Below are 19,476 nucleotides of genomic sequence, written 5' to 3' on the forward strand. Positions count from 1 at the left end.
CCATTTCAGTGTTCTGACTGTGGGAAGAGCTTTAAAAGCCCCCAGGATCTGAAGCGACACCAGCTTGTTCACACTGATGAGAGACCATTTAATTGTCCTGACTGTGGGAAGAGCTTTAAAAGCCCCCAGGATCTGAAGCGACATCAGCTTGTTCACACTGATGAGAGACCATTTAATTGTCCTGAGTGTGGGAAGAGCTTTAAAAGCCCCCAGGAGCTCAAGCTACACCAGCGAGTTCACACTGGAGAGAGACCGTTCACCTGCTTCGTGTGTGGGAAGGGATTCACTCAGTCATCCCGCCTGCTGGCACATCAGCGAGTTCACACTGTAGAGTCCCTTTAAATGTTCTGACTGTGGGAAAAGCTTTAAAAGCTCCGGGGATCTGAAGAGACACTGGCTCCTCCACACTGGTGAGAGGCCGTTCACCTGCTCCGTGTGTGGGAAGGGATTCACTGAGTCATCCACCCTCCTGTCACACCAGCTTGTTCACACTGACGAGAGACCCTTTAAATGTTCTGACTGTGGGAAGAGCTTTAAAAGCTCGAAGAGCCTTAAGAGTCACCAGCATCTTCACACTGATCATAGAATCTAACAGCACAGAAGGAGGTGATTCGGCCCATCGTGTCTGTGCCGGATCTTTGAAAGAGCTGTCCAATTTAGTCCCAAACCCCAGCTTTATCCCCAGGACTCGGCAAACTAGTCCTCTTCAAGTACACGTCCAATTACCATTTGAAAGTTCCTGTGGAACCTGATTCCAGCATCCTTTCAAGATGGTGCGTTCCAGATCTTAACAATCCTCTATGTGAAAACAATTCTCCTCATTTCACCTCTAGTTCTTTTAGCAACTATTTTAAATCTGACCTTTGGTTACCGACTCACTTGCCAGAGTGTACAATTTCTCCCTACTTGCTCGATCAAAACCCCTCATCATTTTGAACACCTCTATTAGGTCTCCTCTTAACCTTCTCTGCTTTAAGGGGAACAAGCCCAGCTTCTCCAATCTCTCCACATAACTGAAGTCCCTCATCCCTGGTACCATCCTGGACAACCTCCTCTGCACCCTCTGCAAGGCCTTGACATCCTTCTGTGGGAGAAAACGTATTAAACATTAAGGCATGCTGGGATACTTGACCACTTTACTAATTGAACAAAGGACACTAAACTAGTTAAAACTAAAAGAACTGCTGACTGCCATAATGAAGTCAAGCTGACCTTTTGGCTTAGGACATCTGGTGATAAAATGTGAACATGTTAACCTGTTTCTTGAGAACAATGGAACCTATGAAACCATATGTTGAAATGTAATGTAAGCTAATCACATGAAGTTGTTTACCTTGCTGTATAACTATGTACATTAGTAATTTAGAGTGCTGGTGAGCAGTAGGGACTGCTGCAGACTCTCCGTGATATCATGTAATAAATTCCTAAAGCGAACGTCGAAGTCTCCGTCTGATAGTTAATTTCCTCGACAGAATTTGGCGTAGTCGTGCAGGATCCCTAACAACGGGATCCAAAAGAACTAAGAAGGTCTAAGTTGGGTATAGCGTCGACCTTGTATATCACTTGGCCCGCTTAGGCTCCAATTAGACAAAGGAAATTTAAAAAGGGACTCTCCTAAAAATAAAAGGAAAGTGCCCGGTGCCTCCCAGCTGAAAGGGGGAGAGCACCTAGCCCGTCCCAGCTGAAAGGGGGACGGCGCGCGGTTGCCTCGTTATCCGGCCGGTGACTCATGCTGAGCCAAGAAGCCTGTCAGGCTGAGGCAAGACTGCTGAGAAGAGAGAAAAGACTATGGCACCGAATTAAGTAGCTACAAAGAAAATAAAGGGTTGACTTCAAGACTCGCGGACGGAAAAACCGGTGAGCGCTCATTGTATTTTGTGTATATAAAATAACCCGCGGTTGTATAACCAGTAAGTTTAAAACTAAGTTACAGGAGTAAGGAGAAGATGGGAAATAACGGCAGTCGAGCGGATTCGTCCGATCCTGCCAAGAAAGGAGGTTGCAAATGGTAAAATCAAGATATGTAAAAGAACGAATGACAGAATAAAAAAGCTCGTGCAACATCGAAAAAAGGTAGGAGATCCCATCGTTCCACCGGGATCGCCAGCCGATACTGTAATAAAAGAAACAGGAGACGATCGGTATGCGGTAACTTTTAGTAGTGATCTGTATGGATGGTCGGGTGGAGATTGGCCTTATGGGGGAAGTTTTAAAATACCTTTAATAAAAGAATGGGAAGAAATTACTAGAAATGAAGGAGGGGATCCTGAGTGGGACACCCCCTATATGTTATGGTGCTTTGCTAGGTGGATGAAAGTAGCAAAAAGACACCAACCCCCAAAGAAGAAGGGGAAACAGGAAGAGGCAGAGGCTAGTCAGAAAAAGGAAGAGGTGCTGCCTAAGGCTCCTGTTGTGGGAATGTATCCCCCGAACCCCAGCGGGAGATCCGGTTGAGATGGGGGAAGAGTTAAATAATTTACTAATGAATAGCGGCTGCTCTAAGACTGCAACCGGCACGATTTCCGGCACCGCCTCCATACAATCCAGCAGGTCTAACGGCACCACAGCCAGTTGTACCCCTACCAGGGGCACAGCCTGGAGCTCCACCCCCACCTGCAGATGAACCCGTAATTGAACCTCCTCCTCCAGCAGAGGCACTCGGAGCAGGAGCTGCTGCACTGCCTGGTAGTAATGTACAGGACCTACCTGTGGTAAACCACTTTTACCGTTTACTATCGTTACACTATAGTTATCACTGTTAGATCGTTTCCCTATAGTTATCACTGTTCACATTGTTGTATCACTGTACGAGGTCGCCTCTTGTCACGCTGCTATACCTGGGCTGACCACTGCCGACTCCGCCCATGGCTCCACCTACCTGCCCGGGTATAAAGGTGGTCGACTGGCTGGTATTCCTCCTTCTTGGATCTGATCACCCGCGAGGGTGGGCTCTGTTATTTAGTCAATAAAAACCTATAGTTACTTTCTTAACTCGTCGCTTTTCATTGGACGAATTGATAGGTATATCAATTTTATTGACTAAATTTTAAAATGTCGTCACTTGAGCAGCCAAACAACCAGTCAACGGAGCAGCCAAACGACCAGCCAGACGCCCAGCTACAACAGCCACAGCAGCCGGCTTGGCTGCGAGCCCTCAAACCACCGTACCTGGATCTAAACCCACAAGCAACAAACACAGCCCTCGACTTCAAACACTGGCTGTGCTGCTTCGAATCCTACCTGGAAGAATCCGGCGTCCCTCAGAGATCCAAACTAAGAGTCCTGACCGCCCAAGCGAGTCCTAAAGTATACGCACTCATCCAGGACATTACTACTTACGAGGCCGCTATCAACCTACTGAAACAACAGTACCGGAGCCCGGTAAATTCCATGTATGCCAGACACCTCCTAAGATCCCGCCCGCAACAGCCAGGAGAGTCTGTAGCTGAATTTTTACGGGCGCTACGAACACTCGGCAGGGACTGTGACTTTAAAGCAGTATCGGCTGCAGAAAACACTGAAGATAACATCCGCGATGCCTTCGTGAAAGGCCTTCGGTCCGACTACTCACAGCAGAGACTGCTGGAATCAAAGGACCTCGACCTGAACACAGCTGCAGCCTTGGCCTACTCCCTAGAAGTGACCCAGCGGGACCTCGAGGTGTATTCCAGGTACAGTTCGCGACTCTGGGACTCGGGGCCGACCCCGACCGCAATACCCCTCATAGCGCCGCCCCCGGGACCTACCTCAGCGTCGGCATCCCGGACCCGATCGGGACCGCCACCCCCGGTACCGGCTGCGACTTCGGACCCCCGCGACCGGGCCGCCGGCTGCTTCTTCTGTGGGCAGGCGAAACACCCGAGGTCGCGCTGCCCAGCCAAAAACACGACGTGCTCCAGCTGCCTGAAGAAAGGCCACTTCGTGAAGGCCTGCAGAGGGAGAGCAGCAGAGGCCAGCAGTGCCTCATGCGAACTGTGGGGGCGGCCATCTTCTATCAAGGCCACAGATGAGCAATGGGGGCGGCCATCTTTGATCCAGGCAACCGACGCCAGCAGTGCCTCATGTGGGTTGTGGGGGCAGCCATCTTCTCCACCATTTTGCCCCACCTCGTGGGCGCCTCCATTTTACCCACCACGCTCGACCGCCACCTTACCTCCAGACCTGACGACCGCTTCACCTACAGACTACAGCGACCCGCTCAGCCACACACTAGCCTCCGTCACACTGGACCAAGCTCACCCGCATCAGCTGTCCAAGTCAATGATGGACATCAAAGTAGACGGCCACACCACGACCTGCCTGTTCGACAGCGGAAGCACGGAGAGCTTCATACATCCAGACACGGTGAGCCACTACTCCCTCACTGTCCAGCCAACGCGCAACCGGATCTCGATGGCATCGAGGTCCCACGCCACAGACATCAGCGGCTACTGTGTTGTGACCCTGTCGGTTAAGGGCACGGAGTATAAAAACTTTAAACTCCTCGTCCTGCCCCAGCTATGCGCTGCCGTCCTACTAGGGCTGGATTTTCAATCCCACCTCCAAAGCGTCACTCTAGCATACGGTGGACCCCTCCCCCCGCTCACAGTCGACAACCAGCAGCCTTTAAATCGCCCACCGCGTAACACCTGCGGCCTATCCACCCTCAAGGTCCCGCCACCTTCCCTGTTCGCTAACCTCACCCCCGACTGTAAACCCGTCGCTACCAAGAGCAGGCGGTACAGCGCCGGGGACAGAGCTTTCATTAGCTCTGAGGTGCAGCGTCTCCTGAAGGAGGGCATCATCGAGGGGAGCAGCAGCCCCTGGCGTGCCCAGGTTGTAGTCGTTAAGACCGGCAATAAAAACCGCCTGGTCATCGACGACAGCCAAACCATTAACCGGTACACCCAGCTGGACGCATACCCCCTTCCCCGCATATCTGATATGGTCAATCAGATTGCTCAATACCGGGTATTCTCTACCATCGACCTTAAGTCGGCCTACCACCAACTCCCTATCCGCCCTGAGGACCGCCAGTATACCGCCTTCGAGGCGAATGGCCGCCTCTACCACTTCCTTAGGGTCCCCTTCGGCGTCACCAACGGGATTTCGGTCTTCCAAAGGGAGATGGACCGGATGGTTGACCAGAACGGGCTGCAAGCCACGTTCCCCTATCTCGATAACGTCACCATCTGCGGCCGCGACCGGCAAGACCATGACGCTAACCTGGAAAGATTCCTCCGTACGGCCCAACGGCTGAACCTCACCTACAATAAGGAGAAATGTGTGTTTAACACCTCGCGCCTTGCCATCCTCGGCTGCGTAGTAGAGAACGGAATCATCAGCCCCGATCCCGAAAGAATGCGTCCCCTCATGGAGCTACCCCTTCCCCACTGTCCAAAGGCGCTGAAGAGAACCCTGGGGCTCTTCGCCTACTATGCCCAATGGGTGCCGAATTATGCGGACAAAGCCAGACCCCTCATGAAGTCCACCTTCTTCCCCTTTACGGAAGAAGCGCGCGCGGCCTTCTCCCTCATCAGGGGAGACATTGCTAAGGCCACTATGCACGCAGTGGATGAGTCCATCCCCTTCCAAGTGGAGAGCGATGCATCCGACTTCGCCCTAGCCGCTACCCTCAACTAGGAGGGGAGACCGGTGGCCTTCTTCTCAAGGACCCTCCAGGGCCCTGAGATCCGACACTCTTCGGTCGAGAAGGAGGCCCAGGCGATTGTGGAGGCGGTACGCCGCTGGAGGCATTACCTCGCAGGCAAGCGATTTACCCTCCTCACCGACCAGCGTTCGGTCGCTTTTATGTTTAATAACAAGCTGAGGGGTAAAATCAAGAACGACAAGATGTTGAGGTGGAGAATCGAGCTATCCACCTACGATTATGATATCTTGTACCGGCCTGGTAAGCTGAACGAACCCCCTGACGCTCTATCGCGAATTACATGCGCCAACGCGCAAATTGATAGACTTCAGACCCTCCACAACGACCTCTGCCACCCCGGGGTCACCAGGCTTTACCACTTCATTAAGGCCCGCAACCTGACCTACTCCATCGAGGAGGTCAGGACCATGACCAGGAACTGCCAGACCTGTGCCGAGTGCAAACCGCACTTCTTTAGGCCGGACAGAGCAAGCCTGATGAAGGCCACCCGCCCCTTCGAGCGCTTGAGCATCGATTTTAAGGGGCCCCTCCCGTCCTCTGACCGTAATGTGTACTTCCTCAACATTGTTGATGAGTACTCCCGTTTCCCCTTTGCCTTCCCCTGCCCAGACATGACCAGCACCACGGTCGTTAAATGCCTGAACGACCTCTTTGCCTTGTTCGGGTTCCCAAACTATATACATAGTGACCGGGGCGCCTCCTTCATGAGCGAGGAACTCCATCAGTTCCTACTAGCGAGAGGCATCGCCACTAGCAGGACCACCAGCTACAACCCCCGAGGGAACGGCCAGGTGGAAAGAGAGAACGCGACGGTATGGAAGGCCGTCCTCTTAGCCTTAAAGTCTAAGGGCCTCCCAACCTCTCGCTGGCAGGAGGTCCTCCCGGCGGCGCTGCATTCCACCCGGTCACTACTTTGCACTGCCATTAACGCCACCCCCCCATGAACGAATGTTTGTTTTCCCCAGGAAGTCGACTACGGGAACCACGCTACCAACCTGGCTGACCTCTCCGGGGCCTGTCTTGCTGCGAAAGCACGTGAGGGCCCAGAAAACGGACCCCCTGGTCGAGAGGGTGAACCTCCTGCACGCCAATCCCCAGTACGCCTACGTAGCATACCCAGACGGGCGGGAGGACACAGTCTCCTTACGAGACCTCGCACCCTCGGGCACTCCGGAGACACCACCGCTACCCCCCCCCCACCACCCCCCCAATTCCAGCCCAGGTAGACGGTACGCCGGAACCCCAAGAGCCTTCGCCTACCTTGCAGACGCCAGCATTAACACCGGAGAACGCAACACCGCCGCTGCGACGATCAGACAGGCTTACGAGGCCTCTGGACAGACTGACATACCAGAACTGGTAGTACACTTCACCCCGCCGGACTCAAATCTAAACAAGGGGTGAATGTGGTAAACCACTTTTACCGTTTACTATCGTTACACTATAGTTATCACTGTTAGATCGTTTCCCTATAGTTATCACTGTTCACATTGTTGTATCACTGTACGAGGTCGCCTCTTGTCACGCTGCTATACCTGGGCTGACCACTGCCGACTCCACCCATGGCTCCACCTACCTGCCCGGGTATAAAGGTGGTCGACTGGCTGGTATTCCTCCTTCTTGGATCCGATCACCCACGAGGGTGGGCTCTGTTATTTAGTCAATAAAAACCTATAGTTACTTTCTTAACTCGTCGCTTTTCATTGGACGAATTGATAGGTATATCACTACCCTCACGTAACGGACCTACAACTAGGTCACAAACAAAAGAAACAGCCCCTAGAGACAGAGGCGCGCTCGAACCTGACACTACTACCCATCAACTTCCTCGAGTCATGATAGGAGAGGTGGCAGTGTTAAAACCATGGTCCCCAGCGGAAGCTGGAGCCATGATAGCCGAGGCACCAGACCCCTTAAAGAAGCCCACTGCCTTTCATAATTGGCTAGAACAAATGTGTACCATTTACAGCCCTCTTCCTGGGGATGTGCTACTGCTGCTAAAATGTGCGTATGGGTCCTCATGGTCGACCCTAAGGGACGGATTTGCTGTTCCCCCGGGAGAAAATGGAGATTGGCGACAAGATGATGTACAACTGGACCAGGGAAATGAGTCTTTTGCTCACTGGTTAGAACATAGAGGTAAAGAGGCTATAATGAGAGGAGCCAAGAAGCATAGTGACATAGGAGAAGTTACTCAATGTCTGCAAAGAAAGGAGGAGACAATTCCTGATTTTGTAGCTCGATTTAAAAGCAAGTGGGAGGAACATGCGGGAGTTCCGTTAGCAGACAATGGACCTTTGGCAGTGCAAACACTGCTAAACTGCATGTTACCCTTTCAAGCTCAAGCCTTTAAAATGATTAATCTAAATTGGCAGACTCAGCCCTGGGCGGACGTAGTTACTGCTCTGGTAAATATGGATAGGGAAGGACTCTTTACTCAGTTGAAAGAGTAAAAGCCAAAAACAGCGGGACAATATTTCCAACAGAATAGAAGAGGATTTGCAGGAAGAGGAGGTTATGGTAGAGGCAGAGGAAGGGGAAGAGGACAATGGCAAATGAGAGATAGATCACAGGATGAATGTAGGAACTGTGGGAAAAGAGGACATTGCGCTAGAGATTGCCGATGCCCCCCAAGGCCACAGCAGGGATACGCCCAACACGGAGGGTATCCAGCTCCAGGGGCAGAAGGAACTTCCTTTTCTTTCAGTAACCCTAATCCATCCACATAGGGGTGCCACGGAGAAGCGGTGGTACAGGCGGCTGTGATCAGATTGTCCAAATCCATGAGAGAACAGCCTATGGCTACAGTTAAAATAGGAAATAGCCATTTGGACCTTCTGGTCGATACCGGTGCAACAATGTCCTCTGTACCCCCCTCCATGGGTATACCCGCCAGTCAATTTAACGTTGTAAGCATGGGAGTAGCCGGTATCCCTATGTTAGAACCCCTCTCCAAACCTACTGAAATTCAAGTGCACGGGCAATCTGTCACAGACACCCTCATAATTTCTCAGACCGCCCCTCTCCCTATGTTGGGAAGACAGGCTTTATGTAAATTGGGAGCAGTTATATACTGCACTCAAGACGGCATGTTCATGGAACTGCCTCAAATACAAACTCATCAGCTAATGAATTTAATGATAGAGGAAAAGCAAGTAGAAGGAGCCCCCATTTTGTACTGCTGGCAGCTGAATAGCAATCCTTATGGCCAATTGGTAAAAAATGTATACCAAGCCTTGCAGGAATTGGAAGATCCTCAGGGGCAGTATTTACAATATCTAATTGAAACCAGTAGAGAAAAGAAACGGACCCATTGTACGGCATGGTACACGCATAAAGAAACACCCAATTATCAAGAATTGGTTTGCTCATACCTAAACCAGCCAGAATTGCTGCAGATTTCACCTTATTTATTCTTTGGAGATAAAGGCCTGGGAATGTTGGTTCACCTTACACACGAACAAAAAGAAAGATTTAGGATGCATCACATATCCGAACCCCACCTGACTATAGCAGTCAGAGCCCCGGCTAAGGCGAAGGAAGTGGGGGAGATGATAAAAAGAATACAACACCACAAGCCAGTCTATTCCATCACGTTGCCAATTCAAGCTGGAAAGATGGAGATAGAATTCTTTAATGAAACAGAAGGAAGAATTCGCTGGTTAAGAAAAGAATGGGATACTATTTTTGAAAGACAGCAGCCCCCTAAGGAAAATCCGCAATTGTTACCATGGGCATTGACTAAAGTACCTTCTGAATTATGGGCAAAGCACAAGAATCATGTGGGAAAGGTGCATTCGGCGGTCCAGCTACAGAAGAATGCTGTTTTGCCCTGTCTAAAGCAGTACCGCCTGGCCCCAGAGGCCGAGGAAGGAATAGCAGCGGTAATACATTCTTTACTGCAGCAAGGGGTTTTAGTCAAAACACAGAGCCCCTGCAATACTCCTATTTTGCCCATCCCGAAAGTAGGAAGACCAAATGACTGGCGTTTTGTGCAAGATCTCCGGGCGATCAATAAAATAGTCATTCCCATTGCTCCCTTGGTGCCAGATACCAACATCATCCTCTCCTCTATACCAGCTGATGCAACCACCTTTTCGGTTATCGATTTGTGTTCTGCTTTCTTCTCCATACCACTGCATAAGGACAGTCAATATCTGTTTGCCTTTACTTATTAAAAATCAGCAATATACCTGGACCAGGTTGCCCCAGGGGTATACTGAAAGTCCTGCGGTGTATGCAGCAGCGGTTAAAAATGACTTGGAGGAATGTCAGTTATCGGATCAGTCCACCTTAATTCAGTACGCAGATGACCTTTTGGTTGCTTCCTGAACGGGGCCAGACTGCTATAAAGATACTATAAAATTGCTCCAGCATCTGGCTAGCAGGGGACACAGGGTGTCCTCCAAGAAGTTGCAGTTTTGCCAAACATCCGTCCAGTATTTGGGTTTTCAGTTGGAGTATGGACAGTGAAGATTGGGACTGGAAAGAATAAGAGCAGTGGATAAAGTGCTGATCCCGTGAACAAAGAAAGACATTTTGTTGTTTCTGGGAATGATGGGTTATTGTAGACAATGGATATATGACTACAGAGAAATGGATGTGGTCTTACGATCAGCTACGCTGCAGACAGAGCCCCCCATAGTCGAATGGACGCCAGAATGAGATAAGGCATTCAGTGATCTTAAAAAAGTTATGGTCAGTGCTCCCGCATTAGGACTACCTAAGTATAATAAGCCTTTTCAGTTATACGTCAATGAAAGAGAAGGCTTTGCAACAGGAGTACTGGCACAAGAACATGGGGGAGGAAAAAGGCCTGTAGCATATTACTCTGTAGCCTTACCAGCCGTAGTGAGAGGCATGCCAGCCTGCTTACGAGCCGTTGCTGCAACCACCACAATAGTGGAAAAATCCATCCCTATTGTGCTTGATCACCCTTGTGTGGTAATTGTTCCCCACGCAGTGCTGCTATTATTAAAGTCGGCAGCTACTCAGCACTTTACGGCGGCAAGAAGGACTGGGTATGAGATAATCCTCTTGTCACACTCTAATTATACCTACCAGCGATCACCAGCTGTCAACCCGGCAACCTTCATGCCAATACCAACAGAATACCCAGGTGAACCAGAACACGACTGCTTGTTAACTGTTGAAGCCACCACTATACCCAGGCCAGATTTGCTAAGTGATCCTATTGATAATCCTGACTTGATCCTCTTCACGGATGGTTCTTCGCATCGACCTAGTGATGATCAACTATTAGCAGGTTATGCGGTGGTGACTCCTCATGAATTATTGGCAGCTTATGCGTTGCCACCTGGCACATCTGCACAAGCAGCTGAACTATATGCATTAACCAGAGCCTGTATTTTGGCTAAAGATCAAAGCGTCAATATCTATACTGACTCCCGTTATGCATTTGGGGTAGTGCATGATTTTGGACAATTGTGGAAAAACAGAGGTTTTATTACATCCTCAGGAAAATCTATTAAGCATGCGCAAATGGTGTTAAATTTGTTGGAGGCCATTCAGTTGCCAAGTAAAATTGCAGTACTAAAATGTGAGGCCCACACCATGGCAGGTGATGAAGTCTCGTGTGGAAATAGGTTTGCTGATAGTGCGGCTAAAGAGGTCGCACTGAGGCAGGCCCCACAGCTTCAAGCCGCCAAAAATACCGTTAGTAACTTTCCTCCAGAACTTCCTAGTAGCACTGATGCTGATCTACTACGACAGGCCCAAAGTCAGGCAACAGTCCAAGAAAAACGTACTTGGAGTAAGGCAGCTTGCTATCAAGATCATGATATATGGATGCATCCTGATGGCCGAGTGGTTTGCCCACGAAGCTTGTTTTTGCCCCTGTTTCACCTGGAACATGGACAGGCTCACATGGGCAAAGGAGGGATGGCACATGCATTGTCCCAACAATGGTATGCACCAGGAATAACGGTAACAATTGAAAAAGTTGCCAGAACGTGTTTAGTACGTCAGCAGAACAATAGAGGGAAATCGCCCTCAAATTTTGATCACCTACCCCAACCAGAGCTGCCCTTTGAGAATCTACAGATAGATTTTGTACATATGCCCGCAGTAAAAGGATTTAAGTACATACTGGTAATAGTAGATATGTTCTCCAGATGGCTAGAGGCATACCCCACTAGGAGGGCTGATGCCAGAACAGTCGTAAGCATTCTGCTAAAAGAAATAATACCTAGATTTGGAATACCTATGGGAATAAACAGTGACAGAGGAACTCATTTCACCAGCAAACTGATAAAAAACTTAACTGAAGCCCTTGGATTTCAATGGAAATTGCACATACCTTACCAGCCACAATCCTCAGGAATGGTGGAAAGAGTGAATGGGGAAATCAAGGCTGCCCTAAGCAAAGTATGCCAGCAAAATGGGTTGCAATGGTCGGATGCCGTGCCAGTAGTAATGTATGCCCTGAGAAATCAGAAAAATAGAAACACAGGTCTGACACCACATGAGATCTTGATGGGCCGGCCTATGACAACAGGCACACGCCCACCCATGACTCCAGAGAAGGTGGCATTAATTTGGAATGATGAAAAATCATTAAAATATGCTCAGGCCATGTGTGAAAGAGCAGGAAGAATACATGAGAAAGTGAGACAGGCCCAGACGCGCCCCACAGAAGGAAACATGCACCCCTTTAAACCCGGAGATCAAGTTTATGTGAAAGCGCTAAATAAAGAATCTTTTTCTCCTAGGTGGAAAGGACCATATTTGGTGCTGCTTACAACTCGAACAGCTCTCAAATTGAAAGAAAAACCTGATTGGGTACACGCTACAAGGTGCAAGTTGCATCATCCGGAGGAAACACCGGAGGTGGAGTATAAACATACTGCACCAGACACCACTTCAGAAACGGGAAAAGATCCGTGCCCACCATAATTTGGCACTCCATTGAAGGACTGATTACTTTCAGATTGCTATATATGTTTATATTTAATGCTGTATAACAATAATTAGGAAAATTTAAAGATTTCTAGGATAAATCAGGAAATATGTTAAACCAGATGATAATAATCGGCCTATGTGTAATAAGGACAGCCGCCTGGACCATCCTGCCTACTGAAAAAACAGAATGGGCAGGCCAGTTAGGGTGGAAGGTGAGAGACAGTAACCAATCGCAGGGAACTTACACTTGTAACAATGGCACCATTTGTGTAATTGCTAATTGGACGATTAATTGCGAAGCCTGTGGGATGTTCGAAATGAAATCTGGGATGGATAAAATAGTATTTAGCCAAGGATCTAATATAACTCGAAGTATAAAATGGGAAAAAGGAGTGAACATAAGTTGTTACTGTGTTTAACCCACATACCAACAAGACATATCAGTTGGGAAAATGGGCTACGGTAATGCAAAGAAGAACTGTATTGGGGATAGAAAATGCCCCCCCTACAGTTAATTTGGCTAATCTGACGAAATTTTTGAAAAACAATGAAAAGATAGCAGAAGCCTTAGCGAAAAGAGGAAGAGATCTGCACCATTTAAAAGCAGTGACGGATTATGATGAGCAAGGTTTGATTCAAATAGCTACGCAAATAACAGATTTGACGGTACACCACTGGTGGGATGTGTTTAACGGATGGTCACCTAAAGCATCCGCAGTGCTGGAATTGTTTGTTCACCCGATGGTTATATTTTGTGTAGTGACAGGAGTTTTATTTATATTAATTTGTATAATGTGGATAAGAGTGAGATATCTGCTAGCGCAAACAGTAGAATCAGTAGCATCTGTAAAAAGAGCTACGAAAGTACTAGAGAGAAAGGAAAGAAAAAGAGCAAACCAGGATGACTATGATGAAGAAGATTGTCTAAAAATGCGTCCTTTCCCAAAGGGATATTATCCTCCCTATGAAAACGAACTGAATACAATGTCGTAAAGCAGTGTTGATCAGTAAAGATCAACAAGGAGGGAATTGTGGGAGAAAACGTATTAAACATTAAGGCATGCTGGGATACTTGACCACTTTACTAATTGAACAAAGGACACTAAACTGGTTAAAACTAAAAGAACTGCTGACTGCCATAATGAAGTCAAGCTGACCTTTTGGCTTAGGACATCTGGTGATAAAATGTGAACATGTTAATCTGTTTCTTGAGAACAATGGAACCTATGAAACCATATGTTGAAATGTAATGTAAGCTAATCACATGAAGTTGTTTACCTTGCTGTATAACTATGAGCGCTGTACATTAGTAATTTAGAGTGCTGGTGAGCAGTAGGGACTGCTGCAGACTCTCCGTGATATCACGTAATAAATTCCAAAAGCGAACCTCGAAGTCTCCGTCTGATAGTTAATTTCCTCGACACCTTCCTAAAATCTGGTGCCCAGAACTGTACACAAGACTCCAGCTGAGGCCAAAACCCTGGTTAGACCACACCTGGAGTACTGTGAGCAGTTCTGGGCACCACACCTTAGGAAGGATATATTGGCCTTGGAGGGAGTGCAGCGTAGGTTTACCAGAATGATACCCGGACTTCAAGGGTTAAGTTACGGGGAGAGATTACACAAATTAGGGTTGTATTCCCTAGAATTTAGAAGGTTAAGGTGTGATCTGATCGAAGTTTTCAAGATATTAAGGGGAACAGATAGGGTAGATAGAGAGAAACTATTTCCGCTGGCTGGGGAGTCTAGGACTGGGGGCATAGTCTAAAAATTAGAGCCAGACCTTTCAGGAGTGAAATTAGGAAACACTTCTACACACAAAGGGTGGTAGAAGTTTGGAACTCTCTTCTGCAAACAGCAATTGATGCGAGATCAATTGTTAATTTTAAATCTGAGATTGATAGGTTTTTGTTACCCAAAGGTATTAAGGGATATGGGCCAAAGGTGGGTGTATGGAGTTAGATCACAGATCAGCCATGATCTCATTGACTGGTGGAACAGGCTTGAGGGGCTGAATGGCCTCCTCCTGTCCTATGTTCCTAACTAGTGATTTGTAAAGGTTTAGTGTAACTTCCTTGTTTTTGTATTCAATGGCCCTATTTGCAAAGCCAAGTATCCCATACGCTTTCTGAACCGCCTCACCAACTTGCCGCGGCACTTTCAAAGATTTGTGAATATGGACCCCCAGGTCCCTCTGCTCTTGCACCCCCTCAAAATAGTCCCATTTAGATTATACGGCCTCTCCCTGTTGTTACTCCCAAAGTGCATCACTTCACACTTATCCTCATTTAATTTCATCTGCCTTGTGTCTGCTCATTTCACAGTCTGTCTCTGTCCTCCTGAAGTCTGCTACTACTATGCTCACTATTTACTACGTTGCCAAGTTTTGTATCATCCGTAAACTTCAAACTTGTACACCTATACCCAAGTCCAGGTCAATTATATATAACAAGAAAAGCAATGGTCCTAATCCCGACCCCTGGGGGAACCCACTGCATACTTCCCTCCAGTCAGAAAAACATCCCTCAGCACTGCTCACTGTCTCCTCTCCCTTAGCCAATTATACCCAAATTACCATCAGCCCTTTAATTCCCTGTGCTTCTATTTTCCAAGTAAATCTCTTATGTGGTACTTTATCAAATGCCTTTTGAAAGTCCATGTATACAACATCTACTGCACTACCTTCATCAACCCTCTGTTACTTCATCAAAGAACTCAATCAGGTTCGTCAGACACGATTTACCTTCAACAAATCCATACTGGCTGCCCCTTATTAACCCATGCTTCTCCAAGTGAGAATTAATATTGTCCTTGACAATGGTCTCTAGTCGTTCACCCATCACTGACATTAGACTGATTGGCCTGTAGTTACCAGGTTTATCCCTCTCCCCTTTTTTAAACAGGGTGTAACATTTGTAATCCTCCAGTCTTCTGGCACCACTCCCATATATCTGAGGGAGATTGAAAGATTGTGGTCGGAGCTTCTGCTGTCTCCACCCTAGCTTCCCTCAGCAATCTAGGATGCATCGCATCTGGACCGGGTGACTTGTTAACTTTGAGTGATGACAACCTATTTAGCACCTCCTTTCCATCCATTTTTAACCAATTTCTCTACTCCCCCCCCTCCTCTACTGCGACATTAACTTCATCCTCTTCTTTTGTGAAGACAGATGCTAAGCACTCATTCAGTACCTCAGCCATGCCCTCTGCCTCCGTATGATGAGCTCCTATTTGGTCCCTTATCGGCCCCACCATTCCTTTAACTTTCCTTTTACTTTTCATATGTTTATAGAAGATTTTTGGGTTCTTTTTTATGTTACCCGCTAATCTTTTCTCATATTGTCTCTTTGCCCTTCTTATATCCTGTTTCAATTTCCCCCGCACTCTCTGTATTCTGCCTGGTTTTTGACTGTATTCTGTACCTGACATTTGTCGTAAACCTCCTTTTTCTGTTTTATTCTAACCTCGATATCCTTTGTCATCGGGAGCTCGAGCTTTGGATGCCCCATCTTTCCTTCTTATGGGAATATGCTTGGATTGTACCCGAACTATCTCAGACTTGAAGGCCTGCCATTGGTCATTCACTGTTTTCCTGGACAATCTTTGTTTCCAATCCACCTGTGCTCGATCCCTTTCTCAAATCACTGAAATTGGCTCTCTTCCAGCTGGGTATTTTCACCGTTGATTTTTCTTTGGCCCTTCCCATAACTACTTTAAACCTACTGATATTGTGATCACTGTTAACCAGATCCCTCCTGCCCCAGAACTGATGAGAGACCCTTTAAATGTTCTGACTGTGCAAAGAGGTTTCAGAGTTCCTCCAACCTGCTGAGTCACCAGCGAGTTCACACAGATCGTCAAATAAAGGAAGGTGCTGGCAGCACTAAAGGTTCCTCAACATCTCAGAGTAGTGATCCTTTAATTACAGTCTCACAGATCAAGAAGAATCACTGTCCCTTTAACTACCACAAATCCCTGTGTGGAGGCGAGGGGGAGATACAGTCTGTCCCAGTAACAGTCGCAGAACAGAATTAACGACCCTGTCCCATAAGGGCTTGACCCTCCCCCACTCCCTGCTTTTCCTCAAGTGTCTCATCCTTAAAATTCTCATCCTTGTTTTCAAATCCCTTGGTGGCCTCGCCCCTCCCTATCTCTGTAATCTCTTCTAGCTCCACAACCCCCCCGCCCCGCCCGAGATATCTGCGCTCCTCTAATTCCGGCCTCTTGAGCATCCCCGATTTTAATTGCTCCACCATTGGTGGCCGTGCCTTCAGCTGCCTGGGCCCTAAGCTCTGGAATTCCTTCCCTAAACCTCTCCATCTCTCTACCTCTCTCTCCTTCTTTAAGATGCTCCTTAAAACCTACCTCTTTGACCAAGATTTTGGCCATCTGCCTGAATATCTCCTTATGTGGCTCGGTGTCAAATTTTGTTTTATAACGCTCCTGTGAAGAGCCTTGGGATGTTTTACTACATTAAAGGCGCTTTATAAATACAAGTGGTTGTTGTTGTTTCCTGAAACTAATAAATTCTCCAGAGGGAAAAAAACTTGTACTTTTCCTCCCAAATATTAAAAAGTTTGTGCCACAGAACCACGGAGTTTATCTGTTTTCATTTATGAATTTTAAAAGTCTCTATTAAAACCTGAGCCAGTGTGTTGTGAGACAAAGAGCCTTGTGTCCAATAAGAGGAACAAAGGCCCACAGCCTCCCCTGGCCCCGGGCCCTGAACAAGAGACTGGAGAAACTCGCTGCCCTGCGGATCAGACAATCAGCCGGCGCTAGTCCCGCCCCTCGGGCTCCCCGATTGGTTGGAGGACCCGCCACCGGCTCGCTCCTCCAGTCCCGCCCCGCTCTTCCTATTGGTCCGGATCTCCCGTCAATCACAGGACAGTGTGAGCTGAGCATGCGCGCAAGTGACCAGACAGAAGAAACCACAACTGGATCGACACAGCAGAGCCGCCAAACCAGAGCCGGCTTGTATCAGGGCGGGCGCTGGATGCGGAAGTCGCTCCCTGGCCGCCTGTGTAGGTCTTTTTGTTGCTTCAGTTTGAGCTGGAGTGGAGATGGAGGAGAGGCTGCTGGGTTTAACCCCCAGTACTTCTGAGCCCAGGAGGACCCAACAATTTCCAATGTGAGACTGTCAAGGGAGGTGGATTCTGGGGGAGATTAGGTTGTTAAACAGATACTGTCCCTACAGTGTAAAAGATTATTGTTTTAGGAACAAGTATTTCTGTAGCGGCTTTTAATCCCGTTTACCTCTACAGATTTTTTATTCATTCTTTGGGTGTGGGTGTAGCTAGCAAGGCATCATGTCCAAGGCAGGATAGTTTGTGACTTGGGGAACTTGGAGGTGATGGTGTTCCCATGCACCTTCTGCCTTTGCCTTTCTAATGTAAGAAGTTACACAACACCAGGTTATAGTCCAACAGCTTTATTTGAAATCACAAGCTTTCGGAGCGCTGCTCCTTCGTCATGTGAAGTGGAGAGATGCATATAGACACAGCATATATAGTCAGAGAATACTGCCAGATGATTACAGGTAATCTTTCTAACTGCCATTTATCACACCTCGGCAGAGAGATAATCACAGCAATCAAAGGTGTGAATGGTGTCCAAACAGGTCAGTCAGGAAAACATTACATCAAAGAACAATGAGGTGGGGTCACAAGGGGTCAAATGTTGCAGATGCTGGGGTCTCTATGAAAAACAAAAAACATAAAAAACAATTTTAAAAAAAATTTTTCGCTGGAAATCACAGCAGGTCCGGCCACATCTGTGTAGAGAACAAGCCAACAATGGCTCGAGTCTGGATGACTCTACGTCAGGTGGGGTTACATGTAGTGTGACATGAACCCAAGATCCCGATTGAGGCCGTCCTCATGAGTGCGGAACTTGGCTATCAGTTTCTGCGCGACAATTTTGCATTGTCATGTGTCTCGAAGGCCGCCTTGGAGAATGCTTACCCGAAGATCGGAGGCTGAATGTCCTTGACTGCTGAAGTGTTCCCCAACTGGGCAGGAATACTCCTGCCTAGCGATTGTTGTGTGGTGTCCGTTCATCCGTTGTCGCAGTGTCTGCGTGGTCTCGCCGATGTACCATGCTCCGGGCATCCTTTCCTGCAACGTATGAGGTAGACAACATTGGCAGAATCACATGATTATGTACCTTGTACCTGGTGGGTGGTGTCCTCACATGTGATGGTATCTGTGTTGATGATCTGGCATGTCTTGCAGAGGTTGCTGTGGCAGGGTTGTGTGGTGTCGTGGTCGCTGTTCTCCTGAAAGCTGGGTAATTTGCTGCGAACGATGGTCTGTTTGAGGTTAGACGGCTGTTTGAAGGTGAGTAGTGGAGGCGTGGGGATCGCCTTAGCAAGGTGTTCGTCGTCATCAATGACATGTTGAAGGCTGCGAAGAACATGGCGTAGTTTCTCAGTTCCGGAGAAGTACTGGACGATGAAGGGTACTCTGTTGGTTGTGTCCCGAGTTTGTCTTCTGAGGAGGTCTATGCGATTTTTCGCTGTGGCCCGTTGGAACTGTCGATCGACGAGTCAAGCATCATATCCCGTTCTTACGAGGGCGTCTTTCAGTGTCTGTAGGTGTCCATCGCATTCCTCCTCGTCTGAGCAGATCCTGTGTATTTGCAGGGCTTGTCCATAGGGGATGGCTTCTTTAACATGGTTAGGATGGAAGCTGGAGAAGTGGAGCATCGTGAGGTTGTCCCTGGGCTTGTGGTAGAGTGAAGTGCTGAGGTGTCCGTCTTTGATGGAGATTCGTGTGTCCAAGAATGAAACTGATTCTGAGGAGTAGTTGTTAAGCTAGATTAATCCCATACTGCCTTACTAATGCCTTGCAAAGCATAATGGACTGCTTGACATGGATGAAGAGTTTTAATGTAAAAAAAACTGA

At 48.0% G+C, this 19,476-nt stretch overlaps 1 protein-coding gene across 1 annotated transcript in view; it reads left to right on the forward strand.

Moving 5' to 3' along the window:
• The window catches only part of LOC147118758 (uncharacterized), a 62,602-nt gene that overhangs the window by 18,133 nt on the left and 24,993 nt on the right, over positions 1-19,476 (forward strand). Inside the window, 1 exon segment of the mRNA XM_085984604.1 lies at positions 2,053-2,062. Within this exon segment, the coding sequence (XP_085840730.1) occupies positions 2,053-2,062 (10 nt within the window).

Source organism: Somniosus microcephalus, chromosome 4, assembly GCF_052327205.1.
Source record: "Somniosus microcephalus isolate GS21.2 chromosome 4, FLI_Smic_1.0, whole genome shotgun sequence".
Taxonomy (NCBI): domain Eukaryota; kingdom Metazoa; phylum Chordata; class Chondrichthyes; order Squaliformes; family Somniosidae; genus Somniosus; species Somniosus microcephalus.